The 18244-nt window shown below is 54.3% G+C and overlaps 7 protein-coding genes across 7 annotated transcripts; 4 read left to right on the plus strand and 3 right to left on the minus strand.

Moving 5' to 3' along the window:
* Positions 1–42: 42 nt before the first annotated feature.
* On the plus strand, positions 43–491 carry B0H18DRAFT_1030135 (uncharacterized protein; the record flags this gene model as incomplete). The annotated part of the gene is made up of 3 exons (XM_048030013.1): positions 43–100; positions 294–423; positions 446–491. 3 exons carry the CDS (start codon positions 43–45, stop codon positions 489–491), a joined length of 234 nt encoding a protein of 77 aa, XP_047889061.1.
* Positions 492–1188: 697 nt separating this feature from the next.
* On the plus strand, positions 1189–3831 carry B0H18DRAFT_937670 (uncharacterized protein; the record flags this gene model as incomplete). Its single annotated transcript, XM_048041823.1, has 4 exons — positions 1189–1402; positions 1460–1602; positions 1628–2365; positions 2421–3831. 4 exons carry the CDS (start codon positions 1189–1191, stop codon positions 3615–3617), a joined length of 2292 nt encoding a protein of 763 aa, XP_047889062.1. The 3' UTR covers positions 3618–3831.
* A 128-nt stretch (positions 3832–3959) lies between these two features.
* On the plus strand, positions 3960–6368 carry B0H18DRAFT_957816 (uncharacterized protein; the record flags this gene model as incomplete). The annotated part of the gene is made up of 4 exons (XM_048042626.1): positions 3960–4222; positions 4276–4632; positions 4681–6262; positions 6315–6368. The coding sequence occupies 4 exons, from the start codon at positions 3960–3962 to the stop codon at positions 6366–6368; spliced, it is 2256 nt and encodes a 751-aa protein (XP_047889063.1).
* A 480-nt stretch (positions 6369–6848) lies between these two features.
* On the plus strand, positions 6849–7900 carry B0H18DRAFT_1030141 (uncharacterized protein). Its single transcript, XM_048030014.1, has 3 exons — positions 6849–6869; positions 6929–7236; positions 7293–7900. The coding sequence occupies exons 2-3, from the start codon at positions 6995–6997 to the stop codon at positions 7678–7680; spliced, it is 630 nt and encodes a 209-aa protein (XP_047889064.1). The 5' UTR covers positions 6849–6869; positions 6929–6994; the 3' UTR covers positions 7681–7900.
* A 361-nt stretch (positions 7901–8261) lies between these two features.
* On the minus strand, positions 8262–11493 carry B0H18DRAFT_1030145 (uncharacterized protein). The gene is made up of 15 exons (XM_048030015.1): positions 11425–11493; positions 11053–11374; positions 10855–11002; positions 10754–10801; positions 10610–10697; positions 10440–10558; positions 10225–10378; positions 9755–10102; positions 9503–9701; positions 9305–9449; positions 9192–9263; positions 8944–9138; positions 8859–8884; positions 8650–8808; positions 8262–8569 (listed from the first exon to the last, which is right to left on the minus strand). Exons 1-15 carry the CDS (start codon positions 11477–11479, stop codon positions 8401–8403), a joined length of 2247 nt encoding a protein of 748 aa, XP_047889065.1. The 5' UTR covers positions 11480–11493; the 3' UTR covers positions 8262–8400.
* Positions 11494–12428: 935 nt separating this feature from the next.
* Positions 12429–13883, minus strand: B0H18DRAFT_1030156 (nicotinamide N-methyltransferase). Its single transcript, XM_048030016.1, has 7 exons — positions 13705–13883; positions 13501–13634; positions 13313–13445; positions 13141–13248; positions 12984–13091; positions 12744–12932; positions 12429–12693 (listed from the first exon to the last, which is right to left on the minus strand). The coding sequence occupies exons 1-7, from the start codon at positions 13750–13752 to the stop codon at positions 12616–12618; spliced, it is 798 nt and encodes a 265-aa protein (XP_047889066.1). The 5' UTR covers positions 13753–13883; the 3' UTR covers positions 12429–12615.
* Positions 13884–14234: 351 nt separating this feature from the next.
* B0H18DRAFT_1086800 (MFS general substrate transporter) lies at positions 14235–17422 on the minus strand (the record flags this gene model as incomplete). Its single annotated transcript, XM_048032092.1, has 18 exons — positions 14235–14325; positions 14367–14563; positions 14626–14660; positions 14713–14852; positions 14911–15017; positions 15074–15163; positions 15213–15245; positions 15301–15404; positions 15448–15494; positions 15555–15632; positions 15688–15767; positions 15819–15869; positions 16177–16274; positions 16399–16491; positions 16548–16626; positions 16679–16790; positions 16844–16899; positions 17399–17422. The coding sequence occupies 18 exons, from the start codon at positions 17420–17422 to the stop codon at positions 14235–14237; spliced, it is 1515 nt and encodes a 504-aa protein (XP_047889067.1).
* Positions 17423–18244: the final 822 nt, after the last annotated feature.

The raw sequence follows: 18244 nt of genomic DNA on the forward strand, positions 1-18244 counted from the left end.
CTCATCTTGTTTCCATGCTCGCTCTTCCCCCCCCCTTCCGTCATGCCGTCTATCTATTATCAGCTCGTTGTCGATGCTGACGCAGTAGCTTGCGGCCTAGGTTCGCCTTGTTCTTTTTCTTTTCTCTCCTTCCCGGCTTGACAAACACTTTGTTCTCGAATATGGTAGACCTCTTGCATAAGCCTCGTCAACTCGTCGTGTATGTCGTGTACGGTCGGTTCGATGTTGATCAGCTCCTTGTGCGGTATCGCGTCCTGCTGCCTCCTGACCATTTCTCAGCGTGTCCCATGAAGCATGTGTCGTTGTGCTAACTTATTACTATTTACACTCCCACCCGTCGGCTCTCGCTCCTGTAATCCCCAGTGTTCCACTCGATCGTTTACGTGTTGTGTACTTTTACTTCGCAATGAACAGTGTTTATGTGTCTCTGCATGAAGTTCGTTAGCGTGATTTTACAATTATCAGTACTTCAAGTTGCCCTAGGAGCCTGAGCAACTTGTCAACGGGCCACGTCCCAGTCTATGCTCCTCGTCGGTGTTTACCTACATGTCTCATCGGCGTTGATTATGGTCACTTGTTATTCAGTATGAGCACATGTGCAAGATGCATTCAAGGCTGGTCGCGTCGCCGCGACTCAAATTATTATAGGAGAAAGCCGCTACAGGGCGCTCGGCGAGTTTGCACTCGTCCTCCTCCTCCTGATACCCACCATGTTTGCGAGCTCCGAGCTCCCAGGCGAACGCGAAGTAGAAGCGTGGCTTCAGTCGCTGCCCGGAGGGCTACCTTCTTCCCCCGCCCTGCTAAGGACAGCGAAAAACATCCACCAAAGGACGCAGATATTCTTACAGTCCTGGATACCACTTCTTGCAATTGACAAGGACGGTGACTATAATGACGAGAACATTGCACTACCGCCTACCGTACTCTGCGACGCTACGTCGGACACCTTACATAAAAGTTTGAAGCCCTTGAGGGAGGACATTGTTCAGCTCTACGAACACTGCCAGACGTCCCCGAACCTTGCTCGCTTCCTCCTCCTTGTTTGTACTGGTACGTACTTCATTGAAGGTCACGCCCCCTGAGAATTCCGGTTCTGATCTAGATTCGCAGGATCCAATGATAAAGTACAGATGGTGACCGAGTACGTTAGACCACAAAGACTGTCCGTCGCCAACTCACAATCGTAACATGCAGCGCTGCAGCGCTGAGCAGGCCCGCGACCTGAGTGCTGCATGGCGCCAAGAGTATCGAGGCCCCGCTCTAGAGAACTTTCTGCAAGCCATGCAGTGGTACGAAGCCAACTACGACAGCTCGATTCATCATGGTCGCACTATCGCCATTCTTCAGTCGAGTGGTTGTGGTAAATCACGTCTGGTTGACGAGCTTGCATCGAAGGTGCGGTGTACTCATCAATGAGGCCACATCGACAATTCTGCGATACTGACAACATGCCGATTAGCATCCGGTGCTCAATGTCTGCTTTCGTGCGGTTGGCCTCCTGGAGACACAATGGCATTGAAGTTCTTTGAAGATCACTCCGCCATCCCTATTGACCCGCCGCCAATACGATCAGGGCGAGCGATTTCTCGAGATCTATCACTTGTCTACTTAATCATTGTCCTCACAGGGAGAGGAGATTGCCGCCGCATTTCTTGGGGCGCTGATTGGAGAAATGGCCGATGACTTCAATATTTCACGACTCAAAGGCAAGCGATCTGGGCTAGGTATCGGCCCTCCCGGCAGCCGCAGAGCAGCCAATCGAGAGCGGTTCTTCCAGGCAGTCTATGACCGAGCAAATGCGATGCTCCGAGTCAACGAGACATTCCTCACCCAGGAGCGCGATTGGGTCAGTATGTTCATTCCGCCTTCACGCTGGCACAAAATGGGCTTCAATTACAAGGTGTCCAGCGATGTACCGAAGGACAGAAGCGTCGAGTGGCATCAGGCACTGTTCGAGAGGTTCTGTCGGCCAGCGTCCAATCATCTAAGCAACCAGCTAGCCTCCCTGGGAGAGCGCAAGTTCTTCCTCGCGTTGGACGAGTGCACCGCCCTTGGATCGGCTGGGAATTCCAGAGGGGCTCCGAGTCCTCTTCCTCGCAGCTCGCTGGTCGCATTTCAGCGAATTCTGAAGGCTGCCGAGATTTTGGAGTGGCCGGTCTGCTTCTGGTTCCTCCTTCTCGACACAAACCCCTCTGTGATTATGCCGCATCCATCTAGTGACGTCTCTTTCTCTCGCCGTGCATCGGATCTCAAGCCTCTTCCTCCTTTCGTCTACCTGGGCTTCAACCAGCTCATCGATCGCATGACAAGGGAGAAGGCCGCCGACTCGTTGGTTCTCGGCAACTTGAAGTATTCTGGCCGTCCGGTATGTGTTGATCGTGCTTCTATGTAGCTGGTGTTCAATATCGGCGGCTTTTCAGTTGTGGGCAACAATGCCGGCATACGTCGCGCTGGCCTGTGCGAAGCAAAAGCTCTTCGCGTCGCAGCAATTTGTCGCCAGCACGCCACTGCAAGTGCTGGCGGCTTTCGCTTCCCGAGCTTGCCTCGAGCTTAGCGGAAACGAGGCCGCGAATCGTATGGCCGCCCGCGCCGTCAGCCATCACATGCGCATACTCGTCTCAGTCGTCAAAGACACCCTGATCACAGCGGTCCCCGCTGAGCCTATACTTGCCATCGCATTCGCCGATGCCCTTAACCGGTCGGAGGATACCTACGGTGACGCCCTCGAGACTCTGATGCACCAGTTGGAACACCAGACCCTCGCACTGGGAGACACAGGAGAGCTCTGCAGCCGTCTCCTTCTGCTTCTTGCTCGTGACCGAGCCACTCTCCGAGTTCACAAGCGATTTGTCAGTGACGATATGTCGAGGATGCAGATCTTCGCCCTCGAGCTTCACGAGCTACTGGGAGAGCTACTCGGCGAAAACTTTGGGTTCGAGGAGCAAAAGGAGCTGGCGAAGCGGCTTCTTGCGTTCTGCAAGGGCAAGTGGGTCAACTTTTACCAGTTCGTCAAGTTCGAGAAGGACGTCACGGAGCTCGATGCAGAGGACCTCGAGCACGCCTGGTTCATCGGTGCTGCCATCCAATGCCGTCGCAATCAGGCCGTCATCGACGGCGGGATTGTCGCCTATGCTGGCTCCCTCTACGAGCCGTTCGAGCGCCGCAACCTGATCTTCATCCCGTACCAAATCAAAGGAAAGACAGCGAGAACTGAAAGCAAGGTCGGTCTTGGTCTGACCGCCCCGCCGATTATTCACCCAAAACACGACGGCTCCGGGATCGAACGCGTCAAACCTCAGACGATCGTCCTCCTCATGGATCTCAAGTCCAGTTCAGCGTTCGAAGAGACGGGGCGGATGACGCGGCGGGAGTTGCGTGCGGCCGAGCGAGCTACGCGATGGGCGGGGTACGCGGATCCCGCGATGGGCGAGGAGGAGCCTCAGAACTTCTTCCTTAACATCCGGGGGTGCTCGTCGACGGTGTATCCCGTGCTAGAGCCATTTGCCCACACGTTCCAGTCAATTCTCAGCCATGACCCCGACAGTCAACTTCCAGCACCGCTGAAGGCCATGGAAATCGCGACAGTGGAGGCGATGTTCCCGTTGACAAGGATGTAACACGCTGACAACACCGCTGCAAGGAAGGGCACGGAAGAAGTTCATTAGTCGCAAAGGAACTTCTGGAGCAACCTGGGGTCGGGAAGAAAGCTGAAAGAATCCCCGCGTACTAGTAACGTCCGAACGTAAGAACTTGTTCGGTCATAGAATACAACTCAGTCCTATGTATTGAGACGAATACATTATGATAGTAACAATCTGATAATAGCCGAAGATAACAAAAGTTGTATTGAGTTTAGACTTCGCTACAAACCTTCAATTCCTCTTCCTCTTCCTCCCAACTTCCTCCCCTTACCAACTTCGGGGGTTCGTTTCTGTCTCTCATCATCCCCTTCATCGAACATGGCACCTCGTCGGCATCGTTCGACCTCGAACGCGTACGCAGATGACACTCAACGGGCACCATCGCCCGCTACACAACTACAGGCCCAGCGTCAGCTAGGCCTCACTCCTGCGATCTACGAGAACAACCTCAAAGTTCTCCGACGTCGCGAGCCTTCCATTGTGTCGATATTTGACCAATTCAGTCATGTCTGCGTGTACCACTATCATGCGAACAAGTGGGAGAAACAAGGTTACGAGGGAAGCATGTTTCTCTTCGAAAAGTGTGTCGTGCTCTCGTCCGTAGTCCGGGCACGTCGTAATCGACTCACTTCAGACAGACCTACCCACCCTACGGGTTCTTCATTCTAAACCGCGTGGGCACGGACGATTACATTCGCCCCATATATCCTGAGGACGATGTGGGAATTGTCGGCGACTACCTCGCGTTCCGCTATTACCCCAAGTTCACCCAGGTGCGGCTTGCGATGAACTTGCCGTACCCCGTCCCACCGGAGCACCGCGCGACGCTAGATGCTGTGCTGCTCAACCAGCTGACCCCGGAGGAAGTGGCTGTCTCCCGCGAGGAGAGTGCGTCGACAACCAAAAAGGAGTGGAAGGGGACATCTGTGACGATCGGATTGTGGATGTTCGCTACTGACGCGAGGGAGCCTCTCAAAGATGTCATGATGCGGTGCGTCTGGTAAACCAACGAACTATAGCCCCACTGACGGTGTCGCAGACTGCACTCTTACATCAAGGCAGGGAAGGTCTACCCCGAAGAGTTCAGGTATGGTCCGGGCCGCCCGCCGCCTCCGAACCCCCACCTTCGCACAGCGAGTCGCGCGTCCGTGTCCAGTCAGAGCGCCGATGGGCAGGCCAACGGTGGTGTGGCATCTAGTAGCATTCCCAACGGACCTGGTTCGGAGCTCGACAAGTTGTTCGCCAAGCTCTTACCTAGTGCGTCGTCGACGCCGGCGCCTGAGGCACCAGTGCAGTCGACGTTGAAAAAAATGTCTGTGCAAGACCTATTCTCTGCATTGGGAGGCCCCCAACTGTCGCAACCTACACCTCCACCCGAGCCAGCCCCATCCGCCCCTACGCCCAACCGGGGCCTCGCATTGCTTGACTCCATCTTCGCCTCTGCGACACCCGGGCAGCCCTCCACGCAGTCGATGCCTGGATCCAGCCACACTCCCCAGGCGCTCCCGATGGCCCACCCGAGCTCTCTGCCACCCCATCCCGAGGACATCCAGATTGTCTCGCCGAAGCCGACGTCGAGTACACTCCCGCAGATCCTCAACCAGGACGTCATTTCATCCCTGCTCGGCCTCGACTCAAGCTCGCGCGCGTCGTCCGCGGCACCGAGCTCGGCGGGATCGCGACGCTCGCGCTCGAACCGGTACGAGGGCGACACGGAGTACAGCGAGGGAGAGATAGCGTCGGTGTCAGACTACTCCGCGACGAGCACGGCGCTCGACGTGGATGCGGACCCGGCCATCCTAGCTGCGGGCTCGTCGTCGGGCATGCCTCTGTTCGCTATCCAGCACTCTGAAACAACGACGACAACGACGACCTCCCTTAGCGTCCAGGGAGACGTCACGCCCCGACAGACGGTGCGAGGCATCGGCCCTTTCTCACCTCCACTGCAACCGCAGAGGTCTGCATCCCGCGCGAGTACCCAACACCTCGCACCTTCGTCAGTTGGGCCCGGCCGGCCGGTCACAGCTAACGGGCATACCAACGGGCTCACGCAGTCGGACTCATCGTCGACCGTCACTGCCGGCCCACAGCAACGCGAGCTCGTGCCATTCGAGGCCGACTCGGAGCTCTGGCCGTACCCCCGTGCTCCACTTGACGATCGCTCGCAGGAGGACATCGTCGAGCTTGACTTCACGGACACGCGCGCGCTGAGCGATCCCGCGATGTTCTCGAGCCGGCTGAAGGAGAAGCAGAGCCAGGGCGGAGGGAAGAAGAAAAAGACGCGGCAGGAACGCGCAGCGGAACGGGAGAAGAAGCGCGAGGAGATCGAGCGTGGGTGGGACGACCCTGTCAAGGGGGAAGTCACGGCGGGGTTGAGGCCACCATCGACGGCCCCAGGGCCGAGTGAGACGGCCAAGGGGAAGCGGAAGGAAAGGGTCAATGGCGCAGCGAAAGCCGCCCCGATCACGAATGGCCATGTATCGGACGAGGTCACCGCGGGTGGAGTGCGGGTTAAGGCTGCGCGGGACGCGGTCATCGCGGCTGCATCCACACGTCCAAAAGAACTGAGCAAAGAGCTCCCGAAGAACGAGTTCGTACGGGATCTGCTCACCCTTATTCATGTGAGTGCCGTCTGTTATCTTGTATGTTCGTAGCATCTGACCCTTCCTTCAGACAGACAAAGCTTTCGTAGACAGGCTCTATGAGGACTATCTCCGTCACGCGTAATGGCGTACGCACAGTGATATCAGTACGACCTATCACGCATTCATGAACCCACATCTAGACCGTCTTGCACGCACGCAAATCATTGCATCTCAAGCTCTCACTCCTCAGTACCTCGCTCGCCCATGTAGTCGCACCGTTTGTCGATTTTTGTATCATAGGATGTCTAGCTTGTCGGTTTCGTTGGTTGCGTACTGGCCCACACTCTGTTGTACCTTCTTAGCAGTTCATTGCCACCCACAGTCTAGTACATACGCACATCTGTGCACGTAACGGGCGGGAAGCGGTGTATTCCTGTGACGGCATATGATGATATGGAGTCACACCACTCTGAAGCTGTCGCCCTTGGGCCCTATGATCTCCGTCACTTCTGCTTGCGCTATGTACAGCTATCCAGGGCTGTTGAGACGGACTTGCTGCCAAGGCACGCAAACCGGCAGATGCAGATATCGTCGTACACATAGAGAAGGATTGTTATGCTCATAATAATCTGCGTAAGTAGATGTAAGTCTAGCTCACAGATACAATATAGTGCCTACTTACGTACGTTTGGCGAAAATAAGCGTTACATAATTATTTACCTTTCTCACTCACCACTTGCTGGCGCTCCTGGCACACTCCGCACGGTCATGTCGCTGGCTGCATTGAACCCTTGGTCCCAGAACGCGACCCGGGAAGCCAGGCGACTCGTCCTCTCCGTCCTGCGCTCCCAGAAGGAACCCTTAGGTGCCCATGACCTCTACAAGCTTGTCGTAGAGCACGAAGCCGAGAAATCGGGCGTTTCGCCTTCGAAAGAGGACCGACAAACCCTTCCGACTTCTGGCAACCCACCCGAGCCTCCACATCCGAACCATACCATCAGATCTATGAAGTGCGTTTCTCATGGACTCGGAACGTGTTGAAGTAATGAGTAATGTGGGTGCGTAGGTACCTGAGGAGTCAAGTTCTCCCCGACCTCATGCGCACGAAGGATGTCCGGCGCGTCTACATGCAGAAAGAGCTCACACCCGCGGAAATCGAGCAGCGCAAGCGGACAGCAAAGGGTCCACGAAAACAGAGCATCGTCGCGTCGACCACGCAAGGTGTCTGGCGATTCGAATTTCGCAACAGGCCTGTGCTGCAGAAGCCGAAGGAGCAGGAGATTTTTGGCGCGGACGTGGGTGTAGGTGCGGACTGGTCGCATCTGAATAAGAGGAGGCAGAGGTCGAGGGTGTTGTCGGTGGTGAGGGATGCGAGGTGGCTAAGAAAGCTGGATAAGGCCCGTGAAGAGGCTCTGCAGCAGTCTGGGGAGAACGTGGCTGGTGCTGCACCATAGTGCTGCGTGTTCTGTATGTGTCTCGTCGTCATTTCTTCCCAATTAACGTCCATCGGCGTGTGGTACATTGCGGGGACCATATTGCTCGTTGTTCTGTGTCCTTCTGCTCCCTCTTGCCAGCATCCCTTGGCAATCGCCTTGATACACTGTTGTCCTGCCAATTGCAAGTGCGCCTTGAAGCTGAGTACCCTCGCAATACCTCATGGCCACTGTCCGCTGTGCACTACCCTTGCTTGATGGTCGTGCAATGTGACATGCTCTCTTGGGGCCCAAGGTAGGCCACTTCGCAGTGTGCTTCCTCGTAACCACTTATAATAAAGTTACCACGGAGCAAACATCGTGTATGATTGCCTGACGAGTCCGTGTTGGGCAGGCCTGCTGCAAATCTCGGCAACGACAGATGAGTGAGGAACCGCAATACCACCGAGTATCGCTGAAGCTTAGTGCTCGAGAGCAGTTCTTGTCGGAACTTCCGTCACGCCGACCCCGCCCTTCAAGCTTCAAGATTCAACACTGGGGACATGCCGGTCATCTACGGTCATCTACCTTGCTCTGCCGCCTCTGATCTCTTCACCAAACAGTTGTACTGGTCCGCATCTTGTTGTATTTCCAGTGCTATCACTGACTCGATGAATGACTGTCAAAACAGTCACAGCAGACGTTCAGTCGAATACATGACGCATGAAGGAAGCGGCTCAATTCCGCGACTGCGCCTACAAATCAGAATACGTCTACGGACCCTCTCCGGAACGATATCACTGCCGCAACCTTGCCCTCGAAACTGAGCAGGTCCCCATACTTTACAGCCACCAGATCACCGTAGCCACTCTCGTACGTCTGGAGGCCGAACAACTTCTCCACGTTGAATGAAGCAAGCGCAAGGCGGAGGCTTTGTCCACGACATCGGGAGCCTCTAGATATGCCTGCGAAGCGTCGAATACGTGAACATAAGTTTCAGTCATGTGTGACGGGCAGCTCACCCATGCAGCGTCGAAGCGCAGGTTTCTAACAGCCCATGTATACATGGCGTCCTCGTTGGACACGCCCTGAGGACCGAGTGCTACTGTGACGTTGTGCCTCAGCAGGGTCGCGATTGTGCTATCCGCAGAGGCTGGGGGTCCTGGGAGGCTACGAGGTGCTGTTTTAGGCGACAGATCAAATAGTGAATGCATACTGACTAGCGTCTGAAGTCCCATTGTAAGGGCTATGGATCAAGCGCGCCGAGTGAGCACTGAGGATCGTCACTGAATGGACCAGACTCACGTATGGCCTAGGTGGCTTTAGGATGACGCCGACGGAGGCTTCACCGAGCTCCTTGGCAAGCAGATGGGACTCGGCACCCCCGGAAATGATCACCTTCAAGGGGACTCCTGTCTCGACTTCCACTTCTTCCTTCAACTGGATTACCGTAGCGATGATATCTGCACTGTTAGCTTCCACTACCAGGGGAAGCGTGCCCTGTCTTGTAGTTGAGCCAGGACATCCGTTTCCGAAACGGTGGAAGTACTCGCGTTGGTCACGAGTCGGAAGTACTTCGCCGCCTCACCCGTCGGGTGCGACAACAAGTGTCTGAGCGTCGCAACCTGCGTGCTCACGCTTGGAATGCCTTCAGTAGCCAGTTGACATGCACGGCAGTGACATCTTGCACGATAGCGCCCTTCTGCAGCTTGTGCGGGGACCCGAGGGAGAAGGCAGCGCTCAGACCACCCAAGAAGGACGAGTGGATAGGTGCGCTGATCGCCACAGTAACGCCGTGACGGTAAGCCAGTCTGTGGTTGTCGGACGCATCAATATAGCACCCTGGCGAGGCATTTGCACTCACAAAGCATCGCGCGAGGCGAATTGAAGCCCGTCGACAGTCCTAGGCATGTATCCTATTCCACCAGCGATGGTAGGAACATCCACATTGAGGGGGTCGTACACCTCCCCATCTGTTGTGGACACCTCCATGGCAATCTCCTGCAGCCCGATGCTGGAGCCCACAGATATGAGCCCCGGCTGTAGCGTACCACCTTGCAGGTCTACGTGCACGTTCCACCATTGGGAGCATATGAAGAGCAGTCATGCAATGAACCAGAACAGATGATCTTTCCCGCGTGCACGACGACGGTACCCGTTGTGCCCTCTGTGGTAGCAAGCAAGTCGACCAATCCTGAGGTCCCTGTGCCTCTGATCCAGGCACTCGTCACATTGCTGAAAATTACGACGCCCTTAGTTGACGCTGCAGGCTCAAGCGGGGGCAAGCCGTCGTATTCGAGTGTTCTCTCGGCCTCTTCATCCCAGTTCGGGGTGTGTGGAATTTGCTGAGAAGATGCAGGCTTGACTGCGGGGTAAGACGGGTTGATCTGAGGGATGCCGTCAATGATGACTTGAGCAGGAGCAGTGCCGAGCGAGAGCGGGTGGCTATCCCATATGACGACGTCTAAGGGTACTCATGAATGTGTGATACGGACCAGGGCTTCATCAGTACATACCTGCATCGTATCCTATGCAAAGCTCGCATCAGCGGTTGTTCGGCAACGTAAGAGCGATGCAACCACTGACCCTCCTTCAGGAAACCAATGCGGTGGTCCAACCCGAGCGTCCTGGCGGGCGTTGAGGTGACAGACGCCAGAGCGATGTTCTCCGGGAGGCCATAGTAATGTGCGTACCCAGCTTCGTTCACTAGGAACCTCGACTGAATAGCTGGGTGGTCCGACTATGGCAGATCGATCCGGATGAGTAACTACTACAGACAACGAGACAACTCTAGGGCGTACCTTCATGATGACGGGTATGCCATTGTCTGCCAGAATCCGTGGCGCGAATTCCGAGTGCCTGTAAGCCTCGCGCTTGTACCTCGAGAACGCGGAAAACATGGCTATGGCAGGTGTACGACCTACTCAAGGTCAGTCGTTCACGCCACGCACGACTGCCATCATGATCATACCATAGGCACTCTTCAGTAGCTCCGGCACAAGATACGCTTCGTGAGCATGGTGGAATGCCGCGACTTCGAACTTGAACTCGTTCGACAACTACGGTGCTGCGTCAGTATGATCTGCAGTGACCCGCTGGTCCCGATTCTGCTTGCCCTGACGAAGTCATCGAAGTCGACCGCCTCGTAGCAATGCGTGTTGACCTGATACTAGTATGAGCACGACATATGACACCTTGAGCATCTGGAACCCTCACCTTGACGCGGCCTCGCAGCACGTCAACAAGCGCTTCCCATTGCAGGTCTTCAGGGAAGGCCTGCCCCGCGACTGTTTTCCAATCGCCGGCTGTAGCTTTCGCACAGTAGCTATCTTGGGCAACTTTGATCTGGCGAGCGTGGTTGTACCTAAGGAATCCATCAGTCTAACTGGCCCAATAATGTGACACGTCACGTACGCTGAACGGAACGCCCAAGCGGTGTCCATGCGAGTCCCTGCGTAGACACGAGCTGATGGGAGAACACGTTGGTATGCACCGTAGCCAGCCATGTACGTATGTGTCACCACATACATGGGTTCTCGCCGCAAGCATGTCTGCGACATGTTAGTTCTGGCTTTTCGTGAAATCGAATATCGTGAGGCGCACTTCATGTATCGCCAACGCGGTGAAACCGATGGATCCACGTTAGTTCCGTTCAGACTGTACGGTGGCTCGAGTAACATGGATGTCGGGGAGCGCTCCTTAGTCGGCCTCAACTTCATGACGAATGCCTGTCCACCTGCCCACAGCGTTTTAGACAGCTTGTCAGGATACATAGAGCGCACACACCGATCGCGTTGGCGGAGCCGGGAAGAATCAATGAAGTCGTGACGCCTCCCGCCATCGAGTGTCTGAAGCCTTGAGACGCGCACACGGTTCAGCGAACACGGCGCCTTGCCCCAGATTATAATGAGAACCTTCGTCATGTGTGTTCAAGGCATCAATGGACCGTAGCCATGGCTGCGCGATTCCTTTGAGGGAGTTTCCGTCGCTCGCGCCCTCGAGAGCAGGTAGCGCTTCCACCGCCAAGTGCGAGTGGACGTCGATAATCCTGCGAGAATTTGTCAATGTCGCGGTCTGCAAAAGGAACATCTCACTCACCCAGGGGTTACCCATGCGCTGCACGAGAAAGTATAGGTTACAATACGCGATGATTTCTGTCATGCAACATACCTGTTCGCGTCTATGACCGTCACTCTCTCGTCCAGCGTATCCAAGCTTACGTCTCCCACTGCACGAATCAACCCGTTGTCGATGTACAAATCACCGTGCAGCACTTCAAGACCATCCTGGAGTCCTGTCCACAGCGTCGCATTGTGGATCAGCAGTGGGCGCGTCCCAGCCTGGAACCGATCCGACTGGGTCCGTTCGTGAAAGTCCTGCGGCGGACCAGGCTTGAAATCAAGAGCAGCACATTTCTGCAGTATGCCGTCCGCGTTCAAGGGCACCTGGACGCGTTCCGACGCGATAAACGACGCGTGAGACTGAAAGATGACACCAGAGCACTGAGACTGAGCAGACCGGCGGCGACAAAGCGCAGACTCCTCGTCTTCGACGGCCACTGCTTATCCATCTTCTGTGGAAGGTAGCTCGCCGACGAGCGAGCCGCTCGAACGTACGAGATGGTGAGCGTCAGGAAAGAAGGTGTATTGTCGCCGTTTCACGGTCCGGCGCAATCATTATGGTCGATGTGGTAGTTCCGAGAACTTCGGAATTCGCTTGGGAGACCGACTGCACGACGAGAACCTGCTGGACCATCAAAGTGACTTGCAACACAGCGACTAGCCTCGAGCCTAACTTATTTGACTACTCAGTGTGCGCTCACCGCAAGCCGGCCGGCAACAGCAGGCCTAGCCCAAGCCTCTTTTCCCAACTTGAATGTACACATCTAATGGTCCACTTTACGGCGAAACATAAGTACGCTACGGTAGGACTTGATGCCCTCATCCCCCATAATGATCCTTAACCACAGCTTCGGGGTCATGACCGACGGGTGAGCCGCCAGCCATGCACAGTAGCTCGTACCTCCTCTTCTCCGGGGTCTTCGGGGAACATAGGCTGCGTGGATATGTCAAGCGGCGTCGAGGTCAGCAGCGGGAGATACTTACAGGAAACCTTTGAGTAAGAATCTCTTCATAATCCCATCCGCGCTCCTTGGCTTTGCTGAAAAACTCCATATCGCGATGCGCTAGGTGTGGTCTGTGATGCGTGTAGAAGACTAAGAGGCCTGGTTCCGCCCCCTCGTTTGATTTGTTGGAAGACAGTGTTTCCTCGCACGTCTTCAACAGCGCATCGTGCTGAGAAAGCCACTGTCAGCAAGAATGTCGTGGATATCAATGGCCACGTACCTGAGAATGATTGAAGATGAGATCGGACATGATGATGAGATCGTACTTTGTTCTATCTACGTCTAGAGATTCCAGCAACGGCCCAACTGGGCGGCCCCAGATGTAGCCCTTGTTTCATTGTGAGGACACATATGACATGGCGGCACACTTTCCGAACCTTGACTTTAACGCGCAATGATTCTTGAGAAGATGACGGGACGTTCTTGCTCACGTTGAAGTTTAGGTTTTCAAGGAGGCTTGCGTCCGGATAGTCCGTCAACACGACCTACAAAAGTACAGCCCTCCACTAATCAGTTTTCATCTTACAGGATAGCTACGTAGCGACTAACCGTACGAGCGCCGTTTTTTGCAGCGACAATTCCAGGCAGCCCACCACCGGCGCCGAGCTCTAGCACAGCGCGGTCCCGGTAAAGTTCGGGATGGGCGTTCAGGTACGATGCAAAGGCACGGGATGCATTCCATCTGCAGATAATCGAATGAGTGCCCGAGTAACTGTACGTCGCCAAAGAGTACGCACAAGTAGTGTCCCCACAGCGGATGTGAGCCAACCAGACGAATCGATACTTCTGACCAGTCGTTGTTGACACCGTCCTGTGCCTCCCTCACGTATGTAACTGTCGTAGGTTCAGGGGATGGTGGTCTTGGTGGCTCCTATCTTCCGTTATACAGGCCCCCATAAGTTATTCCAGCTCGCGGCAGAAGATGATTATGTCTCGCTCACAGTGAATACCGAGTCGAGGCCCAGTCCGATCTCCTCAGTGTCCGACATACCTCCCGGTCGAAATTGACAATGTTGGAGAGTTGGCTTTACTATCGTTATGTTTGCGAGGTTTGCGATGATGTCTTCGAAGTTACAAGCAAGTTAGACTCGTGCAAGTAAGTGGTTAATCTGGAAGCGCGGAAGCGCCTAAAGGAAATGAAGATCGCTCAAGCGCCTGGGTAATACATGGGTAAGCGCCTGTGCTACCTGTGAGTCGAACCAGCCTATCCTATGATTCGAGTCCCAGCGACGCGGCCAGCAATGCATTTCACAGATATCATGCTCATACTGAATACCATATGGCCATATTCAACGCTGCTGAGATCAAGTAGATAGACCGACGAGTCGGGACGTGGCCTCCTGGGACACTGCTAGCGCCCATTCGAACTGTGTTCTTCCATCGCGGACGTGAGTACCATGTGCTGCATCTATAATCAAGGTGCTTTCTTTCCTAAGAGATACATCTGGCGATTTTCATATCTGCTAGGACCTCAGACACGTGGCAGAAGGGACGACGGGTAGAAATAAGTGACCATCTTCCACGCAGACTCCCACACTGAGAGTCTATCCAGAGAAACGACCCTTTGACGACGCATAGGTAAGCTGCACGAACATCAACATACAATCTGCTTCTTACCCTGAGGTAAGCACCCTTGACTTGAAGCGCGGGCACGATCAGCAGGAACAGCCCGGCAACAATCGCTGCCTCGACGCCGAATGTCTGCAATGCGCCGTACTTCGTTGCCCAAGGGACTTGAAAGTAGGCGACGCTGAAGCCGCCCAGCGTCCGGCAGAGGTTTACAAGAGCAGATATCTCACCCTTCAAGCACAACGTCGTCGTCAGTCGTAGCTGCGCAAGATGCGGTGCACCGTGACGCTCACCTGCCTGTCTGGGAAGCAGTCGTTACAATACGCATCTGCCAACTGGTAAGCATAACAAGCATGAACATGATATGTCTCGATTCTTACAGACTGCAACAGTGTTGAAGACCACTACACACTGCGCTATGCCCCAGCCGAGGACTAGCCCAGCGATGTTGAGCCGTTCCATGCATGCTCCGAGGACGACAAAGCCAGCAATATACAGCGCAACCGCGATGTAACAAGCCCTTCGTATAATTCTCTATGAGCACGGAGGTCAATGAGAGTCGTTTCGGCGGAACGCACCAGAGCCGCATCTCAGCCTCGAAGACACCCTTGTTTCGGCGGATGCAGACTTCCATGATCCAGTCGTTCAGATAGTGCCCGATCTGCTCGCCCAAGATCACGGCCACCTGTGTGGTTGAATTGCTTAGCGGATGCAGTCGTGACTATGAACGGACGCATTCACGATGGGTGTGCCGTAAGCACCAGCGATAGCATATTCACTGAAGCCGTAACCCTTCGGAGGCGCTTCGGCAAGGATGACTGCGTTCGTCGTCTATCAACGCAGTGAGCAATGTGCCTTCCGTAGTCATGGCTATACCTACGTTTATACCTGTAGTGAAGCCAAAGATTATCCCCTGGAGGATAGGAATGTGCATGAGAAGAATGATGCACAAGTCACAAGAAGATCACCCACCTCAAAGACAGGATGCTAAAAATATGCGGCCGCCAGACGAGATCTACACATGCCCATACCACGGTCCGCCAACGGGCACGATACTTAGCCATGCGCCATCCTGTATCCCCACTAGTGTCTGGACTCGGTACAGCAACGAAGACTCGGTCTTGGAATCGGCTTCGGGTCTGGGAGAGAGCGGTCATACATACTATGAGACCGAGCGGCAATCAATGAGCGGACACAAGAACAGAGAGTAGTTGACACTAACGACTCTTCGAGGAAGAACGTGATCATGAAGACCACGAAGCCACCATACATCGAACCAATGCCGTATGTCCATCGCCAGCTGAGTAGCCGGTGTTGAATTGATGTGAGCGCGTAGAGCAGCAACGAACACGTACTTTGCACGTGCAGCGAGAAATCCGAACGCGAATGGCGACAGGAAGGGAGATATGATGAACCCCATGGTCCATACGTTCAACTGTATCATGTCTTGTCAGGCATAGGTTTTAGGTATAGACCATTGACTGACCTTTCTCGCCTGCAAATGGAACGGGAAGAGGTCTGTAACAACGTAAAGACCCTGAGAGACGTCAGCACGACATTCAAAAGCCGGAAAATAAAGCTACCTACTGTGACTTGTGGGCATGTCCTATGAAGGCAGTCAGCGCCCGGAAGTTGATACAATTACACAACACGTTACTTACCCAAAGAAGCAGTGAGGCATCGCATCGCTATAGACCCGCATCAACATTCAAGTCCTGAACACATCTCGCCGCACAAGACGAACCTGTGAACGTATTGAGGTTTGGAGCGAAAGTGCAGCCGATCAAGAACCCTAACGCCAATACCTATTGTTGGGGGGCGAGAGTATTCTCAGGAATAATTACATTGAGCTTGAGACACAAGGCACTCGCCTGCGACCAGAACAGAACAGGCAGTCTCCCGTATCGTCGCATCAGCATGACAGCGACGATGCTTCCCCACCCTGTCAATTAGTGACGCATGTCAGAGACGCGATATATCGGCGACTGCAGACGATACTTACCGAGCAGGAAGATACTCCAACTGTATTCGGAAGTGGTCAGTTACCAGCATCGTGGTATTCACACCTTCGAACGCAAGCACGTACTTCGATGTCAAGTTATTGATGACACCCGTGGTGGTATTGTAAGTCTGAGCCAGCTGAAAGATGGATGCAATGCCTAAGACACGCGGCTTATGAGGCGCGCAAAACGCGACCATGAATCTGCATCCGTACCGATACCGGAGTCAAAGTCCGGGACGATAGCTGCCAGTGTTATGATGAACAGCTGGAAGTTCTTCCGGCGATCCGACCACTGTAAAGCTCGCCCTGTTACGGAAGTCACCCAAGAGTACGAGACCACTCACGTTCTGCGGATCCTCTGGATCATCGGTTGGTTGCGGCCATAGCACCTTAGTACCATCGGACGACAACTTCAATCGCTTTGCAAACTCTTCTCCGAACTCGATTCTCGCTTCCCTTCACACTAGTCAACATTCCTACGTGGAGCACTCGGACGCACGAGAACATACTTGGGGTCGATCACAAGCCTTCCGGCATTACGTTCATGGTATGTATACAGATCGATCTTGTCCACTGAAGAGGAAGTCTCCTGTTCGCGGACTAAGACTATATTGTCGTCTCCGGAACTCTTCTCCAGGTTCTTTACGCTGCTCGCTGCGGAAGGTCGATCACTAGGTAGGAGGGTTGACATTGTTACACGACTAAGCCGTGGTCCAGTGCGCCAGGGTTCTGCGATGTTGAGATCACAGCGAAGGCAAGGATCCGTAGTTGAGAGGAATCGCACGACGGAGGGTCTCGCCCCTTTTCCCTGTGAAGTCTTATACATGGGAGGCGGCGTGAGCCCAAGACCAAGAGCCCATGCATTTCACCCAAGGTCTTCTAGGGGAACGTTCGTTGGTCACAGGTTTCCATGACGGTGAGAGCAGCATAAGGGCAGAAGCCACGTATAGGCACGACTTCGCAGTGTCTCCACTGATTCCCACTTAAGTGGAACAGCTGAGATGCCCACTGTTGAGATCGCGTGTTCAGCGGCAAGCGCACAATGTGGACCATTGCAAACGTACCCACTTGGCACTGAAGAAGCGCATAAGGCCGCGGGTCGTGGATGCTTCGGATCACTAGTAAGCGCACCCACTTATTGATGTCTGAAGAGTGCTTGTAGACAAACTTCATATCTGCGACACGAGTACCAGCGTAAGCCACCGTTGTGCACAATCGCGGGACCTAAGCGAGAGCATCGACGGGAGTAGACGTCGCAAAAGCAGATTAGTGTGTGATCAAATGATGCGGAGGAGGATGAACTCTTTGCCGTTTCAATGCGTGAACACATGGATGGGAGGCAGCAATACCACGAGACTCTTCGACGTTCGATGGGCTGGGATCTATATAGTAATAGTATACGATCATTGTCAGTCGTTTTTGCTTCGGCTCTGTGCCCTCTAGGAGAGGTCTGACAGAAGAAACGAACGAACATTGCATATCATTGGCCCGCATCGTGACCTTTGACCCTGCCCATCGAGGCGAGTCGCCGCTGCATGTCTAATGTCTTCGTAGCAACCTGACGGCGTGGAGCTGTAGGTCCGCTTCAACAAAGCTCAAAGACACTCAATTGCCGTGATCGCTATATTCGAAGTCAAGAACAAATATGTCCATAGGCTCCAGTACGTACCGAATATTCCTGCCGGACAGCATATATATCATCGAGCAGGCCGCTGATACAGAGTTCCAAACGTTTAAGCTCAAGGTTCATTAATGCATTGAACGTACAGTTCAATCGTGTCCTGCATGATCACGTGCATACTAAGTACCGGTTGGGTACCGGTACGCGACATTGCGAGCTTACTGGATTTAGCAATTCTGTCTTTTCTTCTCCTCCCTCACAGCGTAAATGCGTGGCTTGACATTCATCG

Source organism: Fomitopsis serialis (genome assembly GCF_022376445.1).
Source record: "Fomitopsis serialis strain Sig1Antser10 chromosome Unknown B0H18scaffold_86, whole genome shotgun sequence".
Classification (NCBI taxonomy): Eukaryota; Fungi; Basidiomycota; class Agaricomycetes; order Polyporales; family Fomitopsidaceae; genus Fomitopsis; species Fomitopsis serialis.

Excerpts from the sequence above, each read along its gene's own strand:
- B0H18DRAFT_1030141 (XM_048030014.1), top strand. The coding sequence starts at position 6,995 with ATGTCGCTGGCTGCATTGAACCCTTGGTCCCAGAACGCGACCCGGGAA. Across the intron at positions 7,237-7,292 it reads CATACCATCAGATCTATGAA|GTACCTGAGGAGTCAAGTTC; the intron begins GTGCGTTTCTCA and ends GTGGGTGCGTAG.
- B0H18DRAFT_1030145 (XM_048030015.1), bottom strand. The coding sequence starts at position 11,479 with ATGGCGGGAGGCGTCACGACTTCATTGATTCTTCCCGGCTCCGCCAAC. Across the intron at positions 9,702-9,754 it reads GGGAAAGATCATCTGTTCTG|ACCTGCAAGGTGGTACGCTA; the intron begins GTTCATTGCATG and ends ACGTGCACGTAG. Across the intron at positions 8,570-8,649 it reads GCTGCATGGGTGAGCTGCCC|CCTCCGCCTTGCGCTTGCTT; the intron begins GTCACACATGAC and ends TCGTGGACAAAG.
- B0H18DRAFT_1030156 (XM_048030016.1), bottom strand. The coding sequence starts at position 13,752 with ATGTCGGACACTGAGGAGATCGGACTGGGCCTCGACTCGGTATTCACT. Across the intron at positions 13,446-13,500 it reads CCGCTGTGGGGACACTACTT|ATGGAATGCATCCCGTGCCT; the intron begins GTGCGTACTCTT and ends GATTATCTGCAG. Across the intron at positions 13,092-13,140 it reads CATTGCGCGTTAAAGTCAAG|GGCTACATCTGGGGCCGCCC; the intron begins GTTCGGAAAGTG and ends CAATGAAACAAG.